Source organism: Rhopalosiphum maidis, chromosome 4, assembly GCF_003676215.2.
Source record: "Rhopalosiphum maidis isolate BTI-1 chromosome 4, ASM367621v3, whole genome shotgun sequence".
Taxonomy (NCBI): Eukaryota; Metazoa; Arthropoda; class Insecta; order Hemiptera; family Aphididae; genus Rhopalosiphum; species Rhopalosiphum maidis.
Window position 1 is genome coordinate 22,765,466 of NC_040880.1, and position 21,343 is coordinate 22,786,808.

General features: G+C 24.9%; 1 protein-coding gene across 1 annotated transcript; it reads right to left on the bottom strand.

Moving 5' to 3' along the window:
- Nucleotides 1-1,212: 1,212 nt before the first annotated feature.
- LOC113548054 (putative glucose-6-phosphate 1-epimerase) lies at nt 1,213-20,357 on the bottom strand. The gene is made up of 8 exons (XM_026948711.1): nt 20,184-20,357; nt 19,856-19,907; nt 3,955-4,013; nt 2,437-2,593; nt 2,202-2,379; nt 1,946-2,102; nt 1,734-1,885; nt 1,213-1,652 (listed from the first exon to the last, which is right to left on the bottom strand). The coding sequence occupies exons 1-8, from the start codon at nt 20,254-20,256 to the stop codon at nt 1,644-1,646; spliced, it is 837 nt and encodes a 278-aa protein (XP_026804512.1). The 5' UTR covers nt 20,257-20,357; the 3' UTR covers nt 1,213-1,643.
- Nucleotides 20,358-21,343: the final 986 nt, after the last annotated feature.

Here is a 21,343-nt window from a genome sequence, read left to right on the forward strand (position 1 = left end):
AAATAATAAGGATATATATATATTTTTTAAATCTTTTATATAAAATTAATCACAATTTTTTATTATTGTATTCTTCTATGGTTGCCTACATTGGAAGACTTAATCATTAAAAAATAATATTATAACGAATAAAAAAAAATTATATTGATTGTTATTTTATTTAAAAATAAATGTCTTTAGATTAAATTAAACAATTAATATAATAAATTTCATATAATTTTTACAAAACTTTTTATTTTATAATATTTATTACAAATTACAATTAAAATCAACTTGTGACACTGATATTTTTGACACTATATTGATCACAATAATTACAACACAGACTAAAATTATGTTTGGAAAAGCACTTCTATAGGTACATGAAGAATTTAATAAAAAATGTATCAAAAATTTAATTATTAATTAAATCTAATTGTTATTAGTGCAGTAAAAAAAAAATAATAATAAAATACTTTAAATTCTGATTTTAAACATTTTAATAATCATGTTTTCTATAAATAAAAATTAAAATTATAGCCATTACTTAGTTTTGTATGACTATATAAATCAAATACTTTTTAGTTTTCACTAATATAATAATCACAAATGAAAGTATTTGAAATAACATGTCCATCCACAAAAATATAAATAAAATAGTTAACATATAAAAATAATAATAAAAAAAAAAATTGACAATAATTTAACTGAAAATGAAACTTATTAAAATGGAATGATATTACAGAATAATATTACCAGATCAATTAGTATGAGATATAATATAAATTCACCCTAACTATAATCACAATAAAAATTGGTTAGTAATAATTTACTATTGTATATTGAGTTGAGCAATCAATTAATATAATTAAATATTCTACTTTACATAATTCCAATAATTAGATATTGGATTTTTCATAAAAAAAAATAACAAATTATAAACAAAACACAAATGTGTAAAACAATATCAGATCTATTTTATACTATAAATAAAGAACATGATATTCAATTTTTTAACGAGTGAAATCAACACTATTGACATAACATAGTGATAATTTATAATAATAAAAAAAAAAACTAAAATTACTTAAATAATCTTACACTTTAATATTCAACTCATTTATTAATTTGATTTTTGTTAGAAACATTTTAGTTTTTAACTTTTTAAATGTGTTGATAATATAAATCAAGGCATTTCAAAAAAAAAATTAAATTTTAGGCACATTTTTTAATGTTTAGACTAAAAAAAAGGATTTACCTACTAAAATTAATTATTAAAAATATGAATTTTATCTAAATAAATTAATGTAATATACAATAATAGCTAATATATAAAGATTATAAAATGTTTACAAATTTAGAGAACATATGGTGCACGATGAATGCTGATCACACGTTGATTCATGGTGGACGGGTGGTACTGGGTTATTGGATGGATAACGTTGGGGACTGAAAAAATCAGTCGTAGTCATCATGGAAGTAAACCAGCCATGATTTACAGCTGGTTGTCTGTTAAACATTGTTGAAACAGGTGATGTCTGTGATTGAAAATAGGAGCTGCCGGAGTTTCTATTAATGTCTGCGGATAATGGCGAGCAACGTTGGCGTGCATTGACCCCACGTACTTTAGACCTCGCCCCACCAACAGCAGCTCCCGACTCTACTCACATAACCTGTGACACAAATAAATGATACATTTTAAAAGGCAATTAAGTATATGTATATTGTATATTTAAATTGTTTTATGTAGGTACCTGTAAAATTATTGTGCCTTCATATGTGTTATTTGGATTCAATGTGATTGGAGTGATCACAATGCCAGCTTCAACACATATCATATTTGGATATTCATCTTCACCAAAATCACTCATTGTACTCGATGTTACATCCCATGGATTCCATACAACTAAAAATAACGTACCTATTAATTATTCAAATTATAGGAATTAATTATAATTCCATCTACCTGTATCTGGCATATTGTATTTAATCATTTTCATTTTTCTTCCGGATACAACATTTGAAATAACATGTTCCTGTTGTGTATTTTGATAGATTCTATCAGTCCAATGATTTACAGTCACCATTTCTCTCGGTTCTTGATACACATTATTTTCCTTTGTCTAATTTTTGTCAAAAAATTAATAAATAACTTATTGCTAATTAGTGAATACATAATATATCTTTGAATGATATTAAATATTAAATAAATCAGTACATACCTTGTCTACATACATGCATCCTTGAAGACCAGATATGTTACACTTTCGAACATCTGGTACTTTTAGATACGTATGGAAAAGCATGTTAAATTGAAATGGTTCTAGAGATGAGTTGTATAAATTGAAGCTGACTTGTAATTCTTTTTCTCTCAATATCACTCTTAGCACTAATTTGAAACTAAAAAAAGTTTGATATAAGTTCTAGACACATTATTAAAACATGAAAAATATTTACCTATAATTCCACATTTGTTTTGTAATGGAATTGTCCACTAATGAAAATAGTGCTTCAATATCACCATTGTCTAATGGTTCAGGTTGTTTTTCAACAGTCCATCTGCATGTCATGGCAAACCCATGAAGAGGTCCATAAGCCCAGGGTCCAAAATGAGCTGTATTGAAAACAAATAAAAACATATTTTTAATTTAAAATTAATTTAAACCTATTTTGTAAGTCTATTGTACAATACACACCCTATTAGTCAAATAAAAACTATCAATAGCAATAATAATAATAACAACAATAGTATTTATTAGTAATTCTAGTATATTGATTGTTACAAAAGTAATCAATAAAAATATAAAACATTAGAATGACAATAATTAATTAATTGAAAATTATAATAATACATTTTATAAAAAATATATTAGTTAGTTATATATATATAGTTAAAAATATATTATAATACAATAATTATTTGAACATTAACAATAAGCACTATTGAATATTTACCTTATTAAAAAAAAATGTATAAATACTTTTTCAAAATTAAAAAAAATAACCATCAAGTTACAAACTTTCTTGGGATTTCTTGAAAGAATGTATAAAAATTGTATAAAACTAAGTTTTTATAATAGTTCATTTAGAAAAGTTGAAATAATTATTTAGGCATTACTTAATAATTAATTCTTAGTAATTTACCCATAAAAGCTGATTCATATTTTGTATAAAAATTAAAGAGTTAAAAAAATAAAAACATTAGCCAATTGTTATACATTTATAAAAATACAATTAAATATTTATCTGTTATGTTTACATAATACATTTATAAATATTTTATTCCTTTGATTAATATATTTTACTAATTTATATTTTTCTTCATTATACTATAATAATAATAATTAAAATTTGATTTTTAAACTGATAGTACAACACATATATTATGAATATATTTAAATATGTTATAATTTTAATAAAAATTCTTTAAAAGTTTTATCATTCCTTTCAAAATTTTAATAATAATAAAAATAACACTATAATCTTGTCCAACCTTATTTCAATGTGATTAAATTAGACAACCATCAACCCCTGGTTTCAATATTCTGCCTTTTTTTTAATTAATGGCTATTGTAAATTATAACCTACTGAAAATTCATTACCTGTAACACCAAGATAATTTTCATTATCCAGTAAATTGCATCAACTACAAATTAGTCCGCTTAACCACATTAATACTTGTGCATATTTACTGCTTTGTTGACAACTGATAATATACCTAAATATTGCTTTAAAGTTTAAGGAATCATAGACAATTTACAATAATTAAATTGAATAAAAATAGATAATAAATAATAAAAACAATTTAATAACCTTGCCATACAAGACATAATAAAACCAAAGAGCATAATATTATTATTATTATTGTTAATTAAAATTAGTTTATAACTTCCTAAGAAATTTAATTCTTTAACACTTTCTTTAATTTATTAATCACCAAATGACATATGAAAATTAATATCTGAAGGTACTTACGGAAAACTATAGGAATGCCTCCTCGAATTGATTTTTGACCATCAAAAACAGCCAGTTTACTAAACATAAATACAAAAAATAATCAATAATTGATCAAATTAATAATTACCGAAACTAGTTATATAGTTACATATACAATTAAAAACAATCTATTAATTTTAGTGAATTTAAGTACAATGTATAATGGTATATTATTTTAGAAGTTTTAGATTCTGGACAAATATTATATTTGGTATTTTAATGATATATGTTGTTTAATTTTTTTTTGTCCATGTATTGGGATATTTAAAAAAGTAGAAAATAGGGTTTTGATATTCAACTTTGAGTACTGTTTTTTATAGTAAATGGATATAATAGGCACTTTTTGGGAGTCAAATGTAAAAGAACTTGTTATTCCGGGGTATTTTGGTATTTTAAATAAATGAGTATTATCTGTATAGTCTTGTTTAAAATAATATTTTCATGAATCATGAAACTAAATGAGTTATTGTTTTTAATAGTAAATGGATATGGTAGGCACTTTTTGGTAGTCAAATGTAAAAGAACTTGTTATTCCGGGGTATTTTGGTATTTTAAATAAATGAGTATTATCTGTATAGTTTTCCTTAAAATAATATTTTCTTGAATCATGAAACTAAAATAAATAATATAATTCTTACATATTAAGTAATTATTGGATTAAAAGTGAATTACTTATTAACTAATATTAATACCTTGTTTTCAAAATGTTTATTGAATTCTACCTAAGTAGCATAAATGCATATAACTGATTTTTAAATACTTTCAAAATTTTAATAGTTTTAGTTTTAATGTAGAAAAAACGATATCTTAGTACTTGTATATTTTTAATACATTCAACACAGATATTTTTATATAATGCATAATAAAGTATATTCTTTTGAATTTTATATTTCATACCATATTTAGGTTTATTACGTATTCAGGTAGATTTTGTTTAGTTTTATTACATACATTATTTATTATTAATACTAGTTGAAAGTTTAAGTCCATTACAGTAATACCAACCTATATCTATTTAAAATAAACAGGGAAAGTCACTCTTTTAAATATTAGGTATTGAGTGTACCTCATTAATGAGTAGGTCACAGTAATGAGCAGATACTGTTTGTCAACCTATATTTCTATAGATATTTTATAATATATTTATACTGCTAATGGTAATTTAATAATCTATTTATAATATGGTAGGCTGAATAAATTTTTGCCCAAACCACATTGCATAAATATATTATACAATAATTATTATATACATATTTATATGTATTTCTAGATGTCATTAACCAATACTTAAAAATTATGTGTTTTGGACTACAACTAAGTAACTAAAATCATTATTATTTGTTTAAATATTCAATTTTATCAATATTTTAACTTCAAATGTATATAAAAAAAACATGCATATACAAATATTTAGATTTTTATGTTGCTGTAAAAATTATTAAGAACCTTGTATTAAATTTTTAATTTTAATAGCTAAGGCTTAGCAATTGAATACAAGATTCTTCATAAGTTATTAAATAACGACCTAAAATATACATATATATCATTTTTTTTAAAGATTGTTTGAAGTTCGTATTTTGATGAAATTGTATATCTAAACAAAAAATAACAATTAGCAAAGACTTTAAATGTATCCGTTTATTATTATATTTTACTATACACAATGAATATTTAAAAATATTTAGATTTATCAGTTATAGCCTTTTAACTTTTTATACTAAATACAAAGTTCTATGCAGAGTCGCGACTCGCTATTGACACAAAAACCAAAAGTTAATAATAATAATAATAATTAGGTAATATAATAAATACGATGTTTTAAACGAAAATTAATTCAACTTATCGTATAACTAATATTAAAACAAATTACTAACATAAATGTATGATAAAATATATTTAGACTAAATTTGTCTCCGGCGAAATCGTTTTTCGTACGCGATATTTAATTCACATTTAAAAAATACAATATAATGGCCTACTGAATTATGTGGTACGCTGAACAGTGGATACTTCTATATTAAACAAAAGACCAAGTTCTACAATTGTTTTTTATTGTATATACTATATAAGTAAAAAAAAATATTAAACATTATCACTTGGTGATAACATCCCTAAATGTATAGTTATAATTATAAAAATACAAATTACAATTAGTTCTACTTGAAACTTTTTGATAGTATAAGTTCTAGGACTATCATACTTTTTTACCAGTAAGTAAAACAGTTAAAAAGTATTGAATTACATCAATAAAGCAATAAATGATTCATTGATTGTGCGATTTTATATGTGTAGTTCTGTATACCTAGTACTTATGAAAAATTTAAAAAATAATAATAATATACCACTTGATAATAAGTCATTAACTTTTTATCTTTTAAATTTGATAATGAATATTATTTTTCTTTTTCAAATTATCTAGCTATAATACAAATTTAACAATTTTAAATTATAGATAAATGTTCACTTAATAGATTCTAAGAGTAGATGGATAATAGTTTTATTGGGGTAATTTTTTTTAAATATATTGTACATAACAATTTAAAACCATATTTTTTTTTATTTTTTTATTATAATCATAACCATTATTCACATATTTCAAGAGAAATAGTGATTCTACTTCAATGTTTATGTTATACAAATTATAATTATAATTTAGTAGTCTTCTCCGATACACTTTTAAATATCATCAAAATTATGATGACTAAGGTAGAGATTTAAAAACATTGCTTTTCAAATACAAATTTCGTTTCATACATTAATTAAGTTAACAATGGAACTTTTATTTTGAGCATTTTTTTTTTTTAGCGAATATTAAATTATTAAATTATATTTTTTATATTTATATACATTTTTTGTTTGCTTTTCTAAGAACGTGTAAAATTATTAGATAATGTTTATTATTATGAATAATGTACTTTATTTCCTTACGTACTAGACGAAAACGGCGGCGGCTGCACAACAGTCAGACAAACAAAATGTTTGTCACATGTGGGCAAATGTTTCTATAAAATATTTGTATAGAAGTAGGTAATTTAGATAGGTCGTTTTATTTACAACTTGCAATAACCGCGATAAAGTTAAATTAAGTAAATTTAAATAAATAATATAAATAGATTTTCGTTTCATTATTTTTATTTAACTTTATGTTAAGAAAAATTTTTAAGGACATTTTTTCAAAGTTGTGTAATATAGTGAGTACATTATAATTTATAACATTAATAATAAAAAAAAATTTTCTTGTTTTTTAGAGGACATTGACATCTATGCTCTACTGATAACGTATACTGCAATAAACATTACACGTAGGCAGTGTTATTATATAATGTTATTATTGAAGGAAAATATTATAATAAATTTAATTTAGTTATTTACTATGTAGGTTATCAAAAAAAGCATGAAAACTCGTTCTGCTATAAAGTAAATTTCTAGTGTACCTATACAAAAAAGTTTCAAAAACGAAAAATGCGTTAAATTATTTTTTAACGGATGTGTTAAATGTAAACTCAATGATAAAATATTGTATACAAAAGCCTCTATTTCTAACAATTTATTATACCAATGTTTTTTGATAGTTTTAAACAATTAAGTAGGTAATATATAAGTATTGACTTTTGCACCTCTGAAAAATACCAACTACGTCAAATTTTCTACAAGTACCAAGAACCATATTATAGTAAAACCATTCTGATCTATAGATTGGGTTATAACCAGAATTAAAATTATGAATGTATGAAGCATTATTTATACTATTAACTTATATGAGTATCACTTTGCTCATTTCGTTACAACTATGCAATAGTGTTAAAAGATATATAATATTAGTGTTAATGAAAATTGTAGAAATAATGATTATTAATTTCTGAAAGCAAAAATATAACAATAATATATTCAAAACGTATTTAAATAAATTTCAATATAATATTGTACGGCATATATATTAGTTTTTCAAATTTGTAGTTAAAAAAAAATTACGAGTTAATAAATATTTTTTTATTTACTCGTATGGTGCTTACTGCTTATGTATAATGAATCAAGTTTTAATAGGCAACTAAAATTACACATTTTATTATACATTTATACATGCATAATATATTATATCATTTGATTCATAATATTAAATAAATAAATATTTTCTTCAAAATTTGTTGTTAATTACATAAAACTGTATCGCTGAATTATATTATCTCTTCAATAAAATCCAAAAAATGTCTATGTATTTTTTTTTAAAACATTTGGATCATTATTTATTACCCATGTCCTGTATAGTTCATTACTTACTATAACTGAAGTGTAAATAACAACATAAACACTTAAGTAGTGTTAATAAAGAGTAAAATGCACTAATATTTTGTAATTGTACTAAAAACTACTGATAAATTAAAAAGTAAACTCTAAAATACTTTACGTATAACATATTTGTCCAGTTTTGAGTTTACAATCAATTTACGTACTATATAGACTAGGTACACAATTCACGTGAAAATTCTAAAACAATATTTCTATAGTATAATATTCAACATACTTTATAAATGTTTAAATTTGCCACTATATAGATACAAAACAGTAACAAAATAAATAAATATTACTCAGACTTCTTCCTTTATATATGTCAAAAATAAGTTTAAATTATGTTTGCATTTATAAAATGAGTAACATTAAGTGCCTAATTAAAATATTGATACAAAATACAAATATTTGATAGATCATAGATTTACAATAGATTTTAACAGTTACTATTTAAAAATATAAACATTTTTTCTTAGGTACATTAAAAAAAAATTTAGGAAATATAAAATAATATATTATTATATGTAAGAATATCTACTGCGACAATTTATTTTTATAAAATTCATAAATACACGACTTTGAAAAAATTATACATTGGTAGGACAGTAGCAATGGTCATATACTCGCATAATTGTATTATTATAAGATTACTTTGTACATGCAGATAATAGTAGTAGTAGCTAGTAAACTATATTTGTTCCATACTAGTGCATAGCTTATAAAATTATACTACATTATACATAAACTACTGCATATTGTACAATAAATTATTAAGGTATATAGTATATTATTAGATGATATTGAAAATATTATCCTGATGGATGTGCAGCGATAGCATATAAACTCTGTAACTCTACAGCAAGCATGTGTGTGATATATAAATATACATATAATTTGAGCACGCGCAATATTTTTTTTTGTTTCTGTCCTCGAACCTTAAGGGTGTCGGTCAAAGAAGAGTTAACCCTGCAGGTCCACACAGCCCTCCTATTTACACAGCATCCCTTTCATTTCCTCGGCATGTGCCTTGACAAATGAGCGTTCGAGACAAAAACCGTCGAACGGCGGAGACCCTTTCTCTTCCTCTCTACCTATGTCCCCGCAACGTTCTCGGCCTTTGCACCCTCACGCGCGCTTTTCTTCATACTACAACACACGATCCCCTGCCTACCTCACCGCCATAACATCGATTCTTCACCCTTGCCACCACTGTCGTCTCCGGGTTTCTCGCTCGTTTTAATCCATACAGGACCTTTATCACTAATTACAATCGTGGCCACCACCGTCGGTATATTGTTACTGTTTGGACACACCATGGGGCAACTGCAGCAAAAAACTAGCCATGAACGACGCGTAGACACATTGCAACGCACAAGAGGGCGACATTCTCGTCCCTCAGATATATTATTTTATACATGATAAGCAGCACCGCAACCGCGTCAGAATAATAAATTATCGTCTATTCAGAAAATCATAACGACGATATTACGCATATATAATATAAATATATATATATAGTAAATACTAAATACGTAAATCTATTGTACTCAAGCGTTCACGTCGTGGAGCAAAATTGTTTGAAGAACTGAAAATATAAAAGATGGGACATTTGAGATAATATAATTACATATACCTATACACGGCTACATACTATCCGCACAAACAGTTATACTCGGAATACTAGAGCAGCGGGTACAGAAGCATTCGTATTGCATACTAATTGTTGCCTGCAAATAATTGTATTATAATATGTATAGGTATAATAAGATAATATTGTAATGATAATAATAATAATTTAGTGACTATCATATATATCCAGATAATAATATTGTTACTAATTTACAACACAATAATAACTAATAAATTGTAGATATTACCTCGTATGCCTAAATAAATCAATATATGTGATTTATCATGTGTACGATTTCGTGTTAAACCATCCAATATATACAGGTGTAATACTTTACTGATTGCGAATAATATAAATAATATTATAAATTATAATAATTATCAATCGGAATACGCGAATACATATATATATATATATATATATTATGTAAGACGTATAAGTATACACGCATGACGATATGTCGACAATTAGATATGCACAGATGTATACTTAGGTATACGCTGATAATACTAAAACGCTGTAGCCTGTAGGTACATATCATACTAGTATACTATTAATAAAAATATAAAGTATGTTTTAAAATCTAATAAGCTATACATTTTATATTTTCTAAAAATAAAAACTGATTAAAATGATCGATTGTATTTTATACATAATATGAAAAAATTCTATGATTAAAAATGATCATTAAACAGTTCAATATTATATAATTAAATGAACAAAAAGCTTAATTAAACTAGTTTGTATTTATAATACAAAGCGATAAAACAATACACTTATATTTAATAATTGGTTAATTTTGAATGTCAATTAACAAATTATTTTAGTTATTAGTATATAATATAAAAAATATAACATTTTTATTTTAAATTTAAAGAAAACTGCAGAGTAGTGCTCAAAAGATTTAATTTGTGATTTATACACATCCTTAGACATTTTCGACGATTTTAGTATTAAAATCGAATTAATAAGTTTTTATTTTATTTTGTGTAAGATACGTAGCTGTTTTTTAACTTTTTAATTTTATTAGATACTTAAAAAGAAGAAAAATAAAAATAGCCTTTTAACATCAAACATCAAAATTTCAAAAGAACATGTCAATGAACTATTAATTAAAAAAATATTAAAATCTAAATTACGTTTTAAGAGATTAAAATATTTTATGCAGTTAAGAATTTGTGTAAGCATAAGTTATTTAATTAAATATTTCTAACTTGAGATTATAATTTAAATTTTAAAAGAAATATATTCTAGATCATTTATTATTTCTTACAACAAACCGTAATAAGACGAGTGATTTAGTAAAAAAAATGTGTCTACAAATTGCTGTACTTTCAAGATAAATTTAACAGTATGTATATAAATAATTTTTTTAGATTCTAAGCAGAGCGATAAGTATACTAATTTTGCAATAAGTGGCTGTTGTTTTTTTTTTCGTATCTGTATACACGATAAGTAATTGAAAAAAAGCTTCGACCTTCAATTTTCAATGTGGTTTCTGATAGAAAACTGGATCTAGTTTATACCTTAAAACAAGGTAAAAATTAAAATTTGCCAGTAATTTCAAAGTAATCGGAAAAAACAATTAAAAATTAAGAAAAAATGAATTTTTATGAAAAAATTGATTTTGATTTTTTAGTGTAACTTAAAAACAAATAACCGTAAACATAAAAATTTTTACTAATTTTTCTTAAGACAGTCTTTTTTTAAATTTTGATTTTTTTTTTTTACTTCATCAATATGCTCAATGTATAACATAATAGCATATTATTACATAATATAGACCTTAGAAAATTCTTGCTTAATTTAAGGAGTCTAACCTTTAGGCCAAGAATTTTTGTGACTGAAGCATAATCATGAGTGGGATATTGTTAAACTCTTTCAAGCTGAATAGAACCATTTACAGTATATGGATCCAAATTATTGATCCGTACTCTAAGATAAGTCTCACTAGGGCACAGTGTATTGTTATTATGTTGTTTTGAGAAAATGTATTAGTTAATATCATTAAAAATCTAAGGATTTTCAATGCAATTGCATATCATATCGATATGAGAGGTGGGTTCCAACGAATTACTGAATTTAAAATTAAGATCAATGACATTACTATATAATCACGTAGAAATACGGAACCTATATATTATAGTACACCGCTATTATATATATTATAGTATATAATATGTTATGCCTTGTGCTTTATGCAATTTTGATTAATATTAAATTAAAATAACATGTTATACCTTAATTTTCTATTAAATTATAATATAAAATTGCAAAGTATAATTTTTCTATCAGTTTATCCCTCATAAAAATTTAGTTTTTGCTTTATAGAGTTAAAATTATCACCTTAAAATGCATTAAATTAACATTTTATTTACTTATACGAATATAAATATGATAATATATTATATTTTTTTTATAATTTTAATTTAGTATAATATACTGATGATAAAGTTGACTTAAATGTAAATTTTTAAACATTATGATGTATTAATAACTAAAAAACTTTGCGTACAGCAAAGTGGATCACTGTGATGGATGTGTTAGATTTTAATTCAATAATAATATACCACATTTATACAAAAAACAATTCCGGGCAAAGACGGTCTATCAGTCTATATTACTAAGTAAATTTCTTAATATTTTTTTTTTTTTTGATATTTCTATTGAAGTAATTTATTTTATTATAAGTAATACAGAAGCTTGAATAATTTTTATTGAATACGTTTCATTTGAAAATGCTATTGTGTGTGTGATATATATAATAATGAAAGTAAAAGTTTTAAGTTCCCGCGGCTATAATAATGTTTTTGAATTATAACCAAATAATTTACATCATTATTGATTGTTTAAATATATTATTTTGTCTACATTTAAAATCAAAATATCTATAAAAAAATATATGTCTATTTTTTAAATTTGTTAGTTTCAATATAAATATGAACTTTATATTCAATTTTTAGCTTAAGATATAAAATTTCTATATTTAACTCATTTTCAGCTGCAAAAATTTCGATATCTTTAATAAAATCTGTGACTATATATTTTTAATATTACTTAATTGATAAATTAAAAACTCATGAAGAATTTCATAATACGTAATCTTCAAGCATTTTGATCTATCATTTTTTTTTCCGAAATTTATAAAAAGAAATAAAGAATGGAAAATTTAAAATGTCTAAAAATAGCTCAAAAGGAATCATAATATTTTGATAGTTATTTTACACGTAGGAAATTCAAAAATGGGGAAAATGGTGAAACTACTGGAAACCACTTTTAAATTTTAAAGGTTGTAAAATATTTTACTATATAAAAAATGTCTTAAGACACACAAAAAAAAAAATACAAAAAACCACACATCATTATAAAACTAAATAATATTGTCATTGCTTTGCTCAGCAATTATAAAGGCAATGTAAAATAATAGATAAATTATTGATTTATTAATTTTATAGTTTTTGAAATAATTAGTATTTTCTGTTAAAATAATCACGCCTTGCCTTATGTATTACATGTGGTAATACAGATCAAAGCTAGAATAGATGAACCCACATAACCTGATTATAACAATAAAGTTAAAAGCATATTATATGTTATGGAGTCAAAATAACTATTCTAAATTTAAAAAAGAGCAAATCATTGAAATTTAGTTAAATTTTTATAAAATGTACATTCATTTTATTATATTACACAGTTAACAAATATTGGTTTTATACTATTATGTACTTTTTTCAAAAAACTTTTTATAGGTACAACATCAATCAATCGATTGATTAAATTGAATACATTAGAATTGAAGACATATTATATTTTAGAGCACTCCTCTTCTTTAAGCTTTTTAAAATTTAAGAATTTTTTTCATAATAAGGAAATGATAAAACCTCGGAGTATTTATTTACTCTTATTTAAAAATGTTGGCTAAATTGTAAATCTAGTCAAGATTGATAATTTATAAATATTTTAAATTAATAAAATATTAAAAACATTGTTTTGTTTAGTATATTAAAAAAAAATTTTTATAGATTTTATAGTTTATACACGATTATGAAAAACTATTGTAATCACTACCTTATATGTATTAAAAATATAACACCCATAAGAGGATTCGATTACACTATAGAGTTCAGTTTTCAACTTACATATTATATACAACTGGGCGGAGTTAACTAAGTGGATTATCATACGAAACGATGAATTACCGACTAAAAGTTTAAAACATAGTTTAACGGTAATGTATTTTATGTAGCTATATAACAGTTTTGGGTCTTATAGTATAACTTGGCTCGCGGAGTAAGAGGTGGCAAGAGGAACCACCCAAAGTAATGGTGTGTGGCGTCAAGTTTTCTCCGATTGTTTTTCACGCTGGACTTGGCTAGTATGAACCACCACCAACCATAGTTGCGGAACATGGGGATCGGTCGTGTGCGACCGTGTAATTACCGAGTGCTCCCTGCAGCTCGTTGGCCATTAATAAACGACTGCCACACCGAACGACATTAACAGCCGCCTTAGTGATTACAAAACGGATACAAGCAAAAACCTAGCCATTATCGCCGTTAACACTGTTATAGCCGATGCTGACATTGTACTGTAGGGTGGACGAGGCATATATGAGGTACCTATATGGCTATATATGAGGAGATGGACAAAGGGGAATTAACCACCGCCACACTATACTATCTAACACACAGTACACCAAACGTGGTGAATAGCCGGAACAGCCGTACAGCGCGAGTGCTGCAGTGATTCATATAGATGTATATACCTACACACGGAAGAAAGGGTTAAACAATGGACGGGAATAATGAATCGATCGTTTAAGGTTTAAACGTATGTAGATTTAAGGTTAATAAATTTGTTACATCATTTACGGATCTTTAAAAAATTGATTTTCACCAATAATAATTATAAAACCATAGTTTATACCTATATACGTATATATACCAATATATCACACAGTATCAGGTTACCCTATAAGCAAAATAATCAGGTGATTGAAGCGACAAATTTGGCGCACTTAAAAAATAAAAAATAAAATATATTTATAATATTATACTATAATTTTGGACTGAGGCAAATTTCCTGCTTGTAGGTGACAAATAGTTTAATCCGCCATTGATATCACATTAAAACGTATAATACTTATTTAAATGAGTAAAATAATATAATTTTTAAATTATACTTAAATGTGAACAGCATGTGCTATTAAACTTATAATTATAGATTTTACATATCAAGTATAATTTTCAGTTTAGTATACTGTTAAAAGCAAATCAATTATAGATAAAATACGAAGAGTACAAAAAATGCCCGAGAACAAAGGTTACGCTTGATTATATTAAACATCAATGCCATAATTTAATCATTGTAATTAAACGGCGAACTGGGCCAATAAAACAAAGTCAAAGCTTAAATTTAATCTCGTCCTATGCGTACTGATAATGCTATTCAACTTTATTATGTTCAGGTCGGAGCACCATATATTTAAACAAGAGTCGAGCCGGGTCATTTCAGGCTTTTAGACATCAAACAATTACGTCGAGACGAAATTATCGACTCGGGAAAACATTCACAAGTACCACTTGACCTCCTCGGGAATCTCGTTTTTACACAGCCTTTTTTACATTATATTTTTTAAAAATGTAACATACAATTCAATGACTGCAGCATAAGCAAAATATTTTATATTTCATTTATTGTGAAATAAAATAACCCGAAATACTTGGATTTTATTTTTAAATATACAACTAAAATCTAAATAAAAAAAAATAAAATTGAATCTAAATTATAATATATTAAATTATCTAATGAAATTTACCCATAAAATATTTTAAGAAGCAATTAAAGATGCATTGCAAAATAAAATAATTTTGATATTTACTGACTGTTTTTTATGTATTCGTATACCTATAGGTACGAGGACGACAATAATTTAATAAATATATTTTAAATATTTCTTATTTTGCTATTTAGTAATTGTTATGAAATAACTACAATTTTAATCACAGCTGTGGTGATTCTAGTGTAAAATCGTGAATCAACTATAGATCAATAATTGTAGAATTTTTATTATAAATATATTAATTCAAACATTTATTATTTAACAAATAAAAATGAATAGATTTTAGTATCATAGATTAAATATTATATTTTATTTATCTCATCATATGATGAGAGATCAATACAAGTATATACTTGTATTGAGTTCAAACTTTCAAGCAAATAATATTTGATATTATATTAAAAAAATATATAAATATGTATGTATATATATATATATCAAATACATTCATAACTTACAAGTATTCTCACTAAAATTAAATTAATTTCAGAAAAATTATATAAAAATAATTAGTAATGAGTCAATTTATAATAATGTTTTAATATTTTGATTAGTATCAATAGTTTTCAATTTTACAAATTATGGATAACCATATTTTAAATTTTTAAAGTAATAAAAAAATGATAACTTATTAATAAACAACTACATTTCCATTCATACACGGTGGAAAAACTGTTCATAATTGATTCTTATTTTCAATTTAGACTAATATATTATGCTAATAGTTATAATAAAATATACAACAAGTTTACACTCCGCAATATAGGTAAAGTAACAAAATAGTACGCATCCATCATAATGCAGTGATTTGCGTCTTTTTAAATTCCATCTTATTACCTTTTAAGCAGCTCCTATACTTGTCTACTAGTATCTAAGGGACAAAAGGAGGAGTTATAATCTGATTAACGAGTCTCAAGGGTTGATCCGGGCCAAGGCTATCAGTCAAAAGATGTTGGACGACAATGACTTGGACAGAGCGAGAGGGTGCTTACGCGGGATAAATGCTTCATCAGTCATTACCAGGCTGCCACACCCTCAGAGGGGTAAAAAAATAACAACGAAACCCTTTATCTGCCAGCTGCGCAAATTTTGCTTTGAATTGTCTTAAAAAAGTTTTTAGTATTTTTTACAAATTTCTAACCTTTAGATAAAGTATTAATAATTTGTTTTATAAAAATAACATTTTATAACATAAATTAATAATAAATATTTCCATGTGTACATCATAGTTCATAAGTTAGTATATTATGGTATATACTATATAGTATAGTAAAGACAGGTACCATCATACATAATCTGATCAGTTTTAAACAATAAAATATTAAAATATGGAGATTATATATATATTAATAAATAAAATGGTTAAATAGTTAGTCAATACCTTATATGTATTTATAAATTATCGTCTAAAAGTATAATGTAATTATACACGTAGTTTTTCTTAATTTTATTTAGTAACAAAATAAAATAAATAATATTCAAGCCTTTGATATTTTAACCTGTTAAAATTTGATTATTTTCCCTGTACATAAGTGTGTTTAAATAAAGGGTATTTTATTAAAATTTTGATTTAAATAATGTCTTTTAAAAAGTTTTTATTATCTCTAAAAAATTAAAACAAACATTTTCGAAAAAAAATAAAAAGGATATACCTCTCTTTTTTCACTCCTCGCGACTTTCTGAAATATTATCTCAATATTCCATATAGAAAATACTATTAAAAAATGTATAAAGTTTTTCGAATCTTTCAAAAGTAATGAGATAAATAACAAAATATGTCAACAATTATTTTATAAATATTCTGTTAATTTGTTTATTATTAATTAGTAAACACTATATAGTTTTGGATTTAAGTCTATTCAGTGTCTACGATTATGAAAGTATAACTTATAAAATTATGAACTATATATACTATATTGAGTATAATATATATATTATAAATATATTTATAGATTATTTTAATAGTAGATTAGATAAAAAATTACAGTAATACCGAATACTCGATTAGCACAAAACAATAAATATTTAAAATGGTTTCCGTGGTTCTATATACAAACAAAATTGATTAAAATATAACCATATAAGTAACTAGAAAATTGAATTTTTAATATTTTTAATTACTTAAACTGTAATTATTTTTTAACGGAAACCTTTATTTGAAAAGTTACCAGGTATATACCAATTTAATATATAAATAATTTTGAGCTGAAAATATTCTAAATATTTATAACTTACACATAACCGTTTCATTAAAATACTCTACGTTTAACAAGAAAATAAACGTTTGTACATATGCTTAACCACGCAGTAAATAACTATAATGTATCTCTGAGATGTATTTATACTACAAGAAAGAAAAATGGTTTAAGATTTTATTACCGTATTTTTAAAAGAAAAAAAGGTACCTTTTTGTAAGGTACCATCTTGAAAATAAAATGAACAAATTTCACGGTCATATTGTTGGTCTTTTGACACGTTTTATGACTTTATAACAGGCTAAATGAAAAAAAAAATTATTCAACCTTGAAAATCTAACATTTTCTTCAGTTCTGTTTGTTAAAAAGGTCTTTTCAAAATAAATAATAAAATGTTGGTAATCACCAAGTTACAATAACAATTCTTCCTATTTTTATGCACAGAGGTAATATTTTAGAGGTCAAACTAATAACTTATTCCAAATGTGTTATTCTATCCTGGTAAATTTAACTAAAAACTAATTTCGTTACTATTTTTTGTGTATTTTAATCCGCTTAAAACAAATAAATCAAAGCTTAGTTTATTATACATTGGCGTTATCGTCATCAACATTCACTGTGGCCGAAATCAGAATTTGTTTATAGCTAATTTTGAAAAAGGGTTATTTTTTGACGTTAATTAAAAAGAGTGTATATTTAAAATAAATATTGAATCGGATTTTAATTTTAATTACACTTTTTTAAATTAAAAAACGATTAGATGAATTTCAAATTTCAATAAATATAGTGAAAAATAATTAATATATTATAAGTATATTTAAAATAGTATTTCACGTCATGTATTTATTTTAAAAATAAATATAAAATTAAAATAAATTTTTTTTTCACAATATCTAATAAATATTATATAAAATTACAAACACAAGGTGCACAGATTTTTAGTTAATATTTTAATCAATATAAATATACTAATTGTGATAAAAATTATAATCTATACCTAACATCTACCTAGTTAATTACCTATCAGTAGCGTCCAAAAAGAATACAAATATATTTAATTAAATCTGGTACATTACAACAATACAAATCTATTAGTAGCTATTATTATATAATAGCATAATATTATTTTTAAATACTTATTTATACGTGCATGTGTGCAAATGTTAGCATTTTGGCTATCTTATACTGTTATAACATTGTGTTATTACCTAATTACTAATACTAGAGGACAATTACAATTTTATAATAGGTAAAAATTACTTACGCCACTTTTTTAGTAAATAAAACATAATAAACCAATATTTTTACGACTTTTAAAATATAGCCTCACGCCGTAATTCATTCAATGGAAAATTTTTAATTTATCCATTCTCAAACAAAAATGACATGAAAAATAACGAATTACGATAATAAAAATTAAAATTAAAAAAACTATGCCTATAGATAATAAGTCGTAATCTAAATATTTAATTATATATATCCTTAAAACTACACTATATATTATACTAGATATATAAATAACTCGGAATATTATTATGTTAAATTAATGGAAATCGTATGCCCATCATCTAATCAAAATTATACATTAATTAACCTAAATTAATAAGTTTTATAATATAAAAAAAAAATGTACATCGAATTCAATGTAAAAACCATTTAAATCAGTCACTATTATACTGGTAAAATAATTAAGTAGTTATCAACTATCAAGATCGGTATCTAAATAATAATATTTAATAATATTAAGAGACATTTAATTGAACTAATTTTTAAACGATAGATACCTGTACGGCTGTACATAATACATCATGCCTAGGTAAAAAGTTTTTCTATTTCATAAATAAAATAAAACGCTGATATATTACAATAAGTGCAAAACAAATAGGTAGTCATGAACAAAAAAAAAAAAAAAAAAAAAACACTCACCTGACGAACAACTGTTCCTGATTGTTAACCCTCCAAGAGACCACAGTGGCACCTGTTAAAACAAGAACGAATAGGTGATTGACTTTATATATATGAAAAAATTACAAAAAAATAATTATCGAGTAGAAATTGTAACGAAAATATCATCAAGAATCATTGAAATATTATTATAGGTATATTAATTTAATAAGGATCAAGGCCAGTTGCAGGAGGCGCGACCGGCCGAATAACAGATACCGTCCGGCGCACGAGCAATTACAGATTTTTGGCGATCGATCGATTAAAGTAATATAATATTATTTGGAGTAAAAATGTGAACAGTCATTACCGTGCAAGTTGATCGTGCATGTTGTGTTGTTTCCTCTGTCGAGAACGACTACGCTGGACGCAATTGCTGCCATCGTCGACGCCGGTCAAAACACAAATGATACGCGTTGATAGTGATTAGTGATATCCAGGCCACCCGGAGCCGAGGTTCTCGTTATCAATCGTGAGTACCCGCCGCCGCCGCCACCGCCGCCAAGCAAAACCACCACGAACTACACTAAATATTCTATTTAGGCTTCATGATTATCACCACCATCGCTACCAACCACCTGTCTATGCACCAGTGTGGCCATTGACCAATCTCTAAACCCCGCGCTCAAACCAATTTAACGATGAGTGACCACCGAAAACAAGTAGTGAGTACTAATAACTTTATAGTTATTACTATATTTTACTTCTTAGTATTTACCAGTCGGCAGTCACTAGTTCATCACTTGGGCACTTAGACAGTTATTTATACCTTAGCACATTGGCATTTACTAGGTACTTTATCGTAAAGACGTAATTTACGTCACTTTAAAAGTAAGGTGTCTGTCGTCCGGCTTCTGAACACTGTGACGGATGTGTAATGTGTATTACAATATAATGTACAACGTAAAGATTGATATAAATATGTAATTAATTATATTTTATTCACCGTATGACGGTCGGCATAAAATAATAATATTAATTTATCGATTGCTGGTGACGAAAATCGGGATAAAACGCGAGAAAAAATCATTTATTGTGGCGTGGGCATTAGTTATTTACTGTTAGCAGACGAGTCTTCTACCCATGTATTATACAATATCTTTTGTACATAAAAACGTTGACGACCGATCTTTTTCGAATATTTTTATTATCGAATAGATTCGGTATAAAAGTTAAATTGTTGTTACGGGTACAGACTACAGAGCGTCAGAGCCCTAAGTAGGAATAGGACAAGGATGGCCTACTCAATATAATCGAGAGCGATGGATGAAAAAGAAGATATTATAATAATTAATGTGGTCTATATATTGGCTATATTAGTAATTATCATTGTACGTACGTCATGAGAGATCTACCGATTCTACTGTAACACGTTAAGAGCAGACTGGTCAGTTGTCACCAATCGCGTCCGCCATCCTCTACATAATACGTTACGTTTATAGTCTATACACCAATGGGTATTGGGCAGTG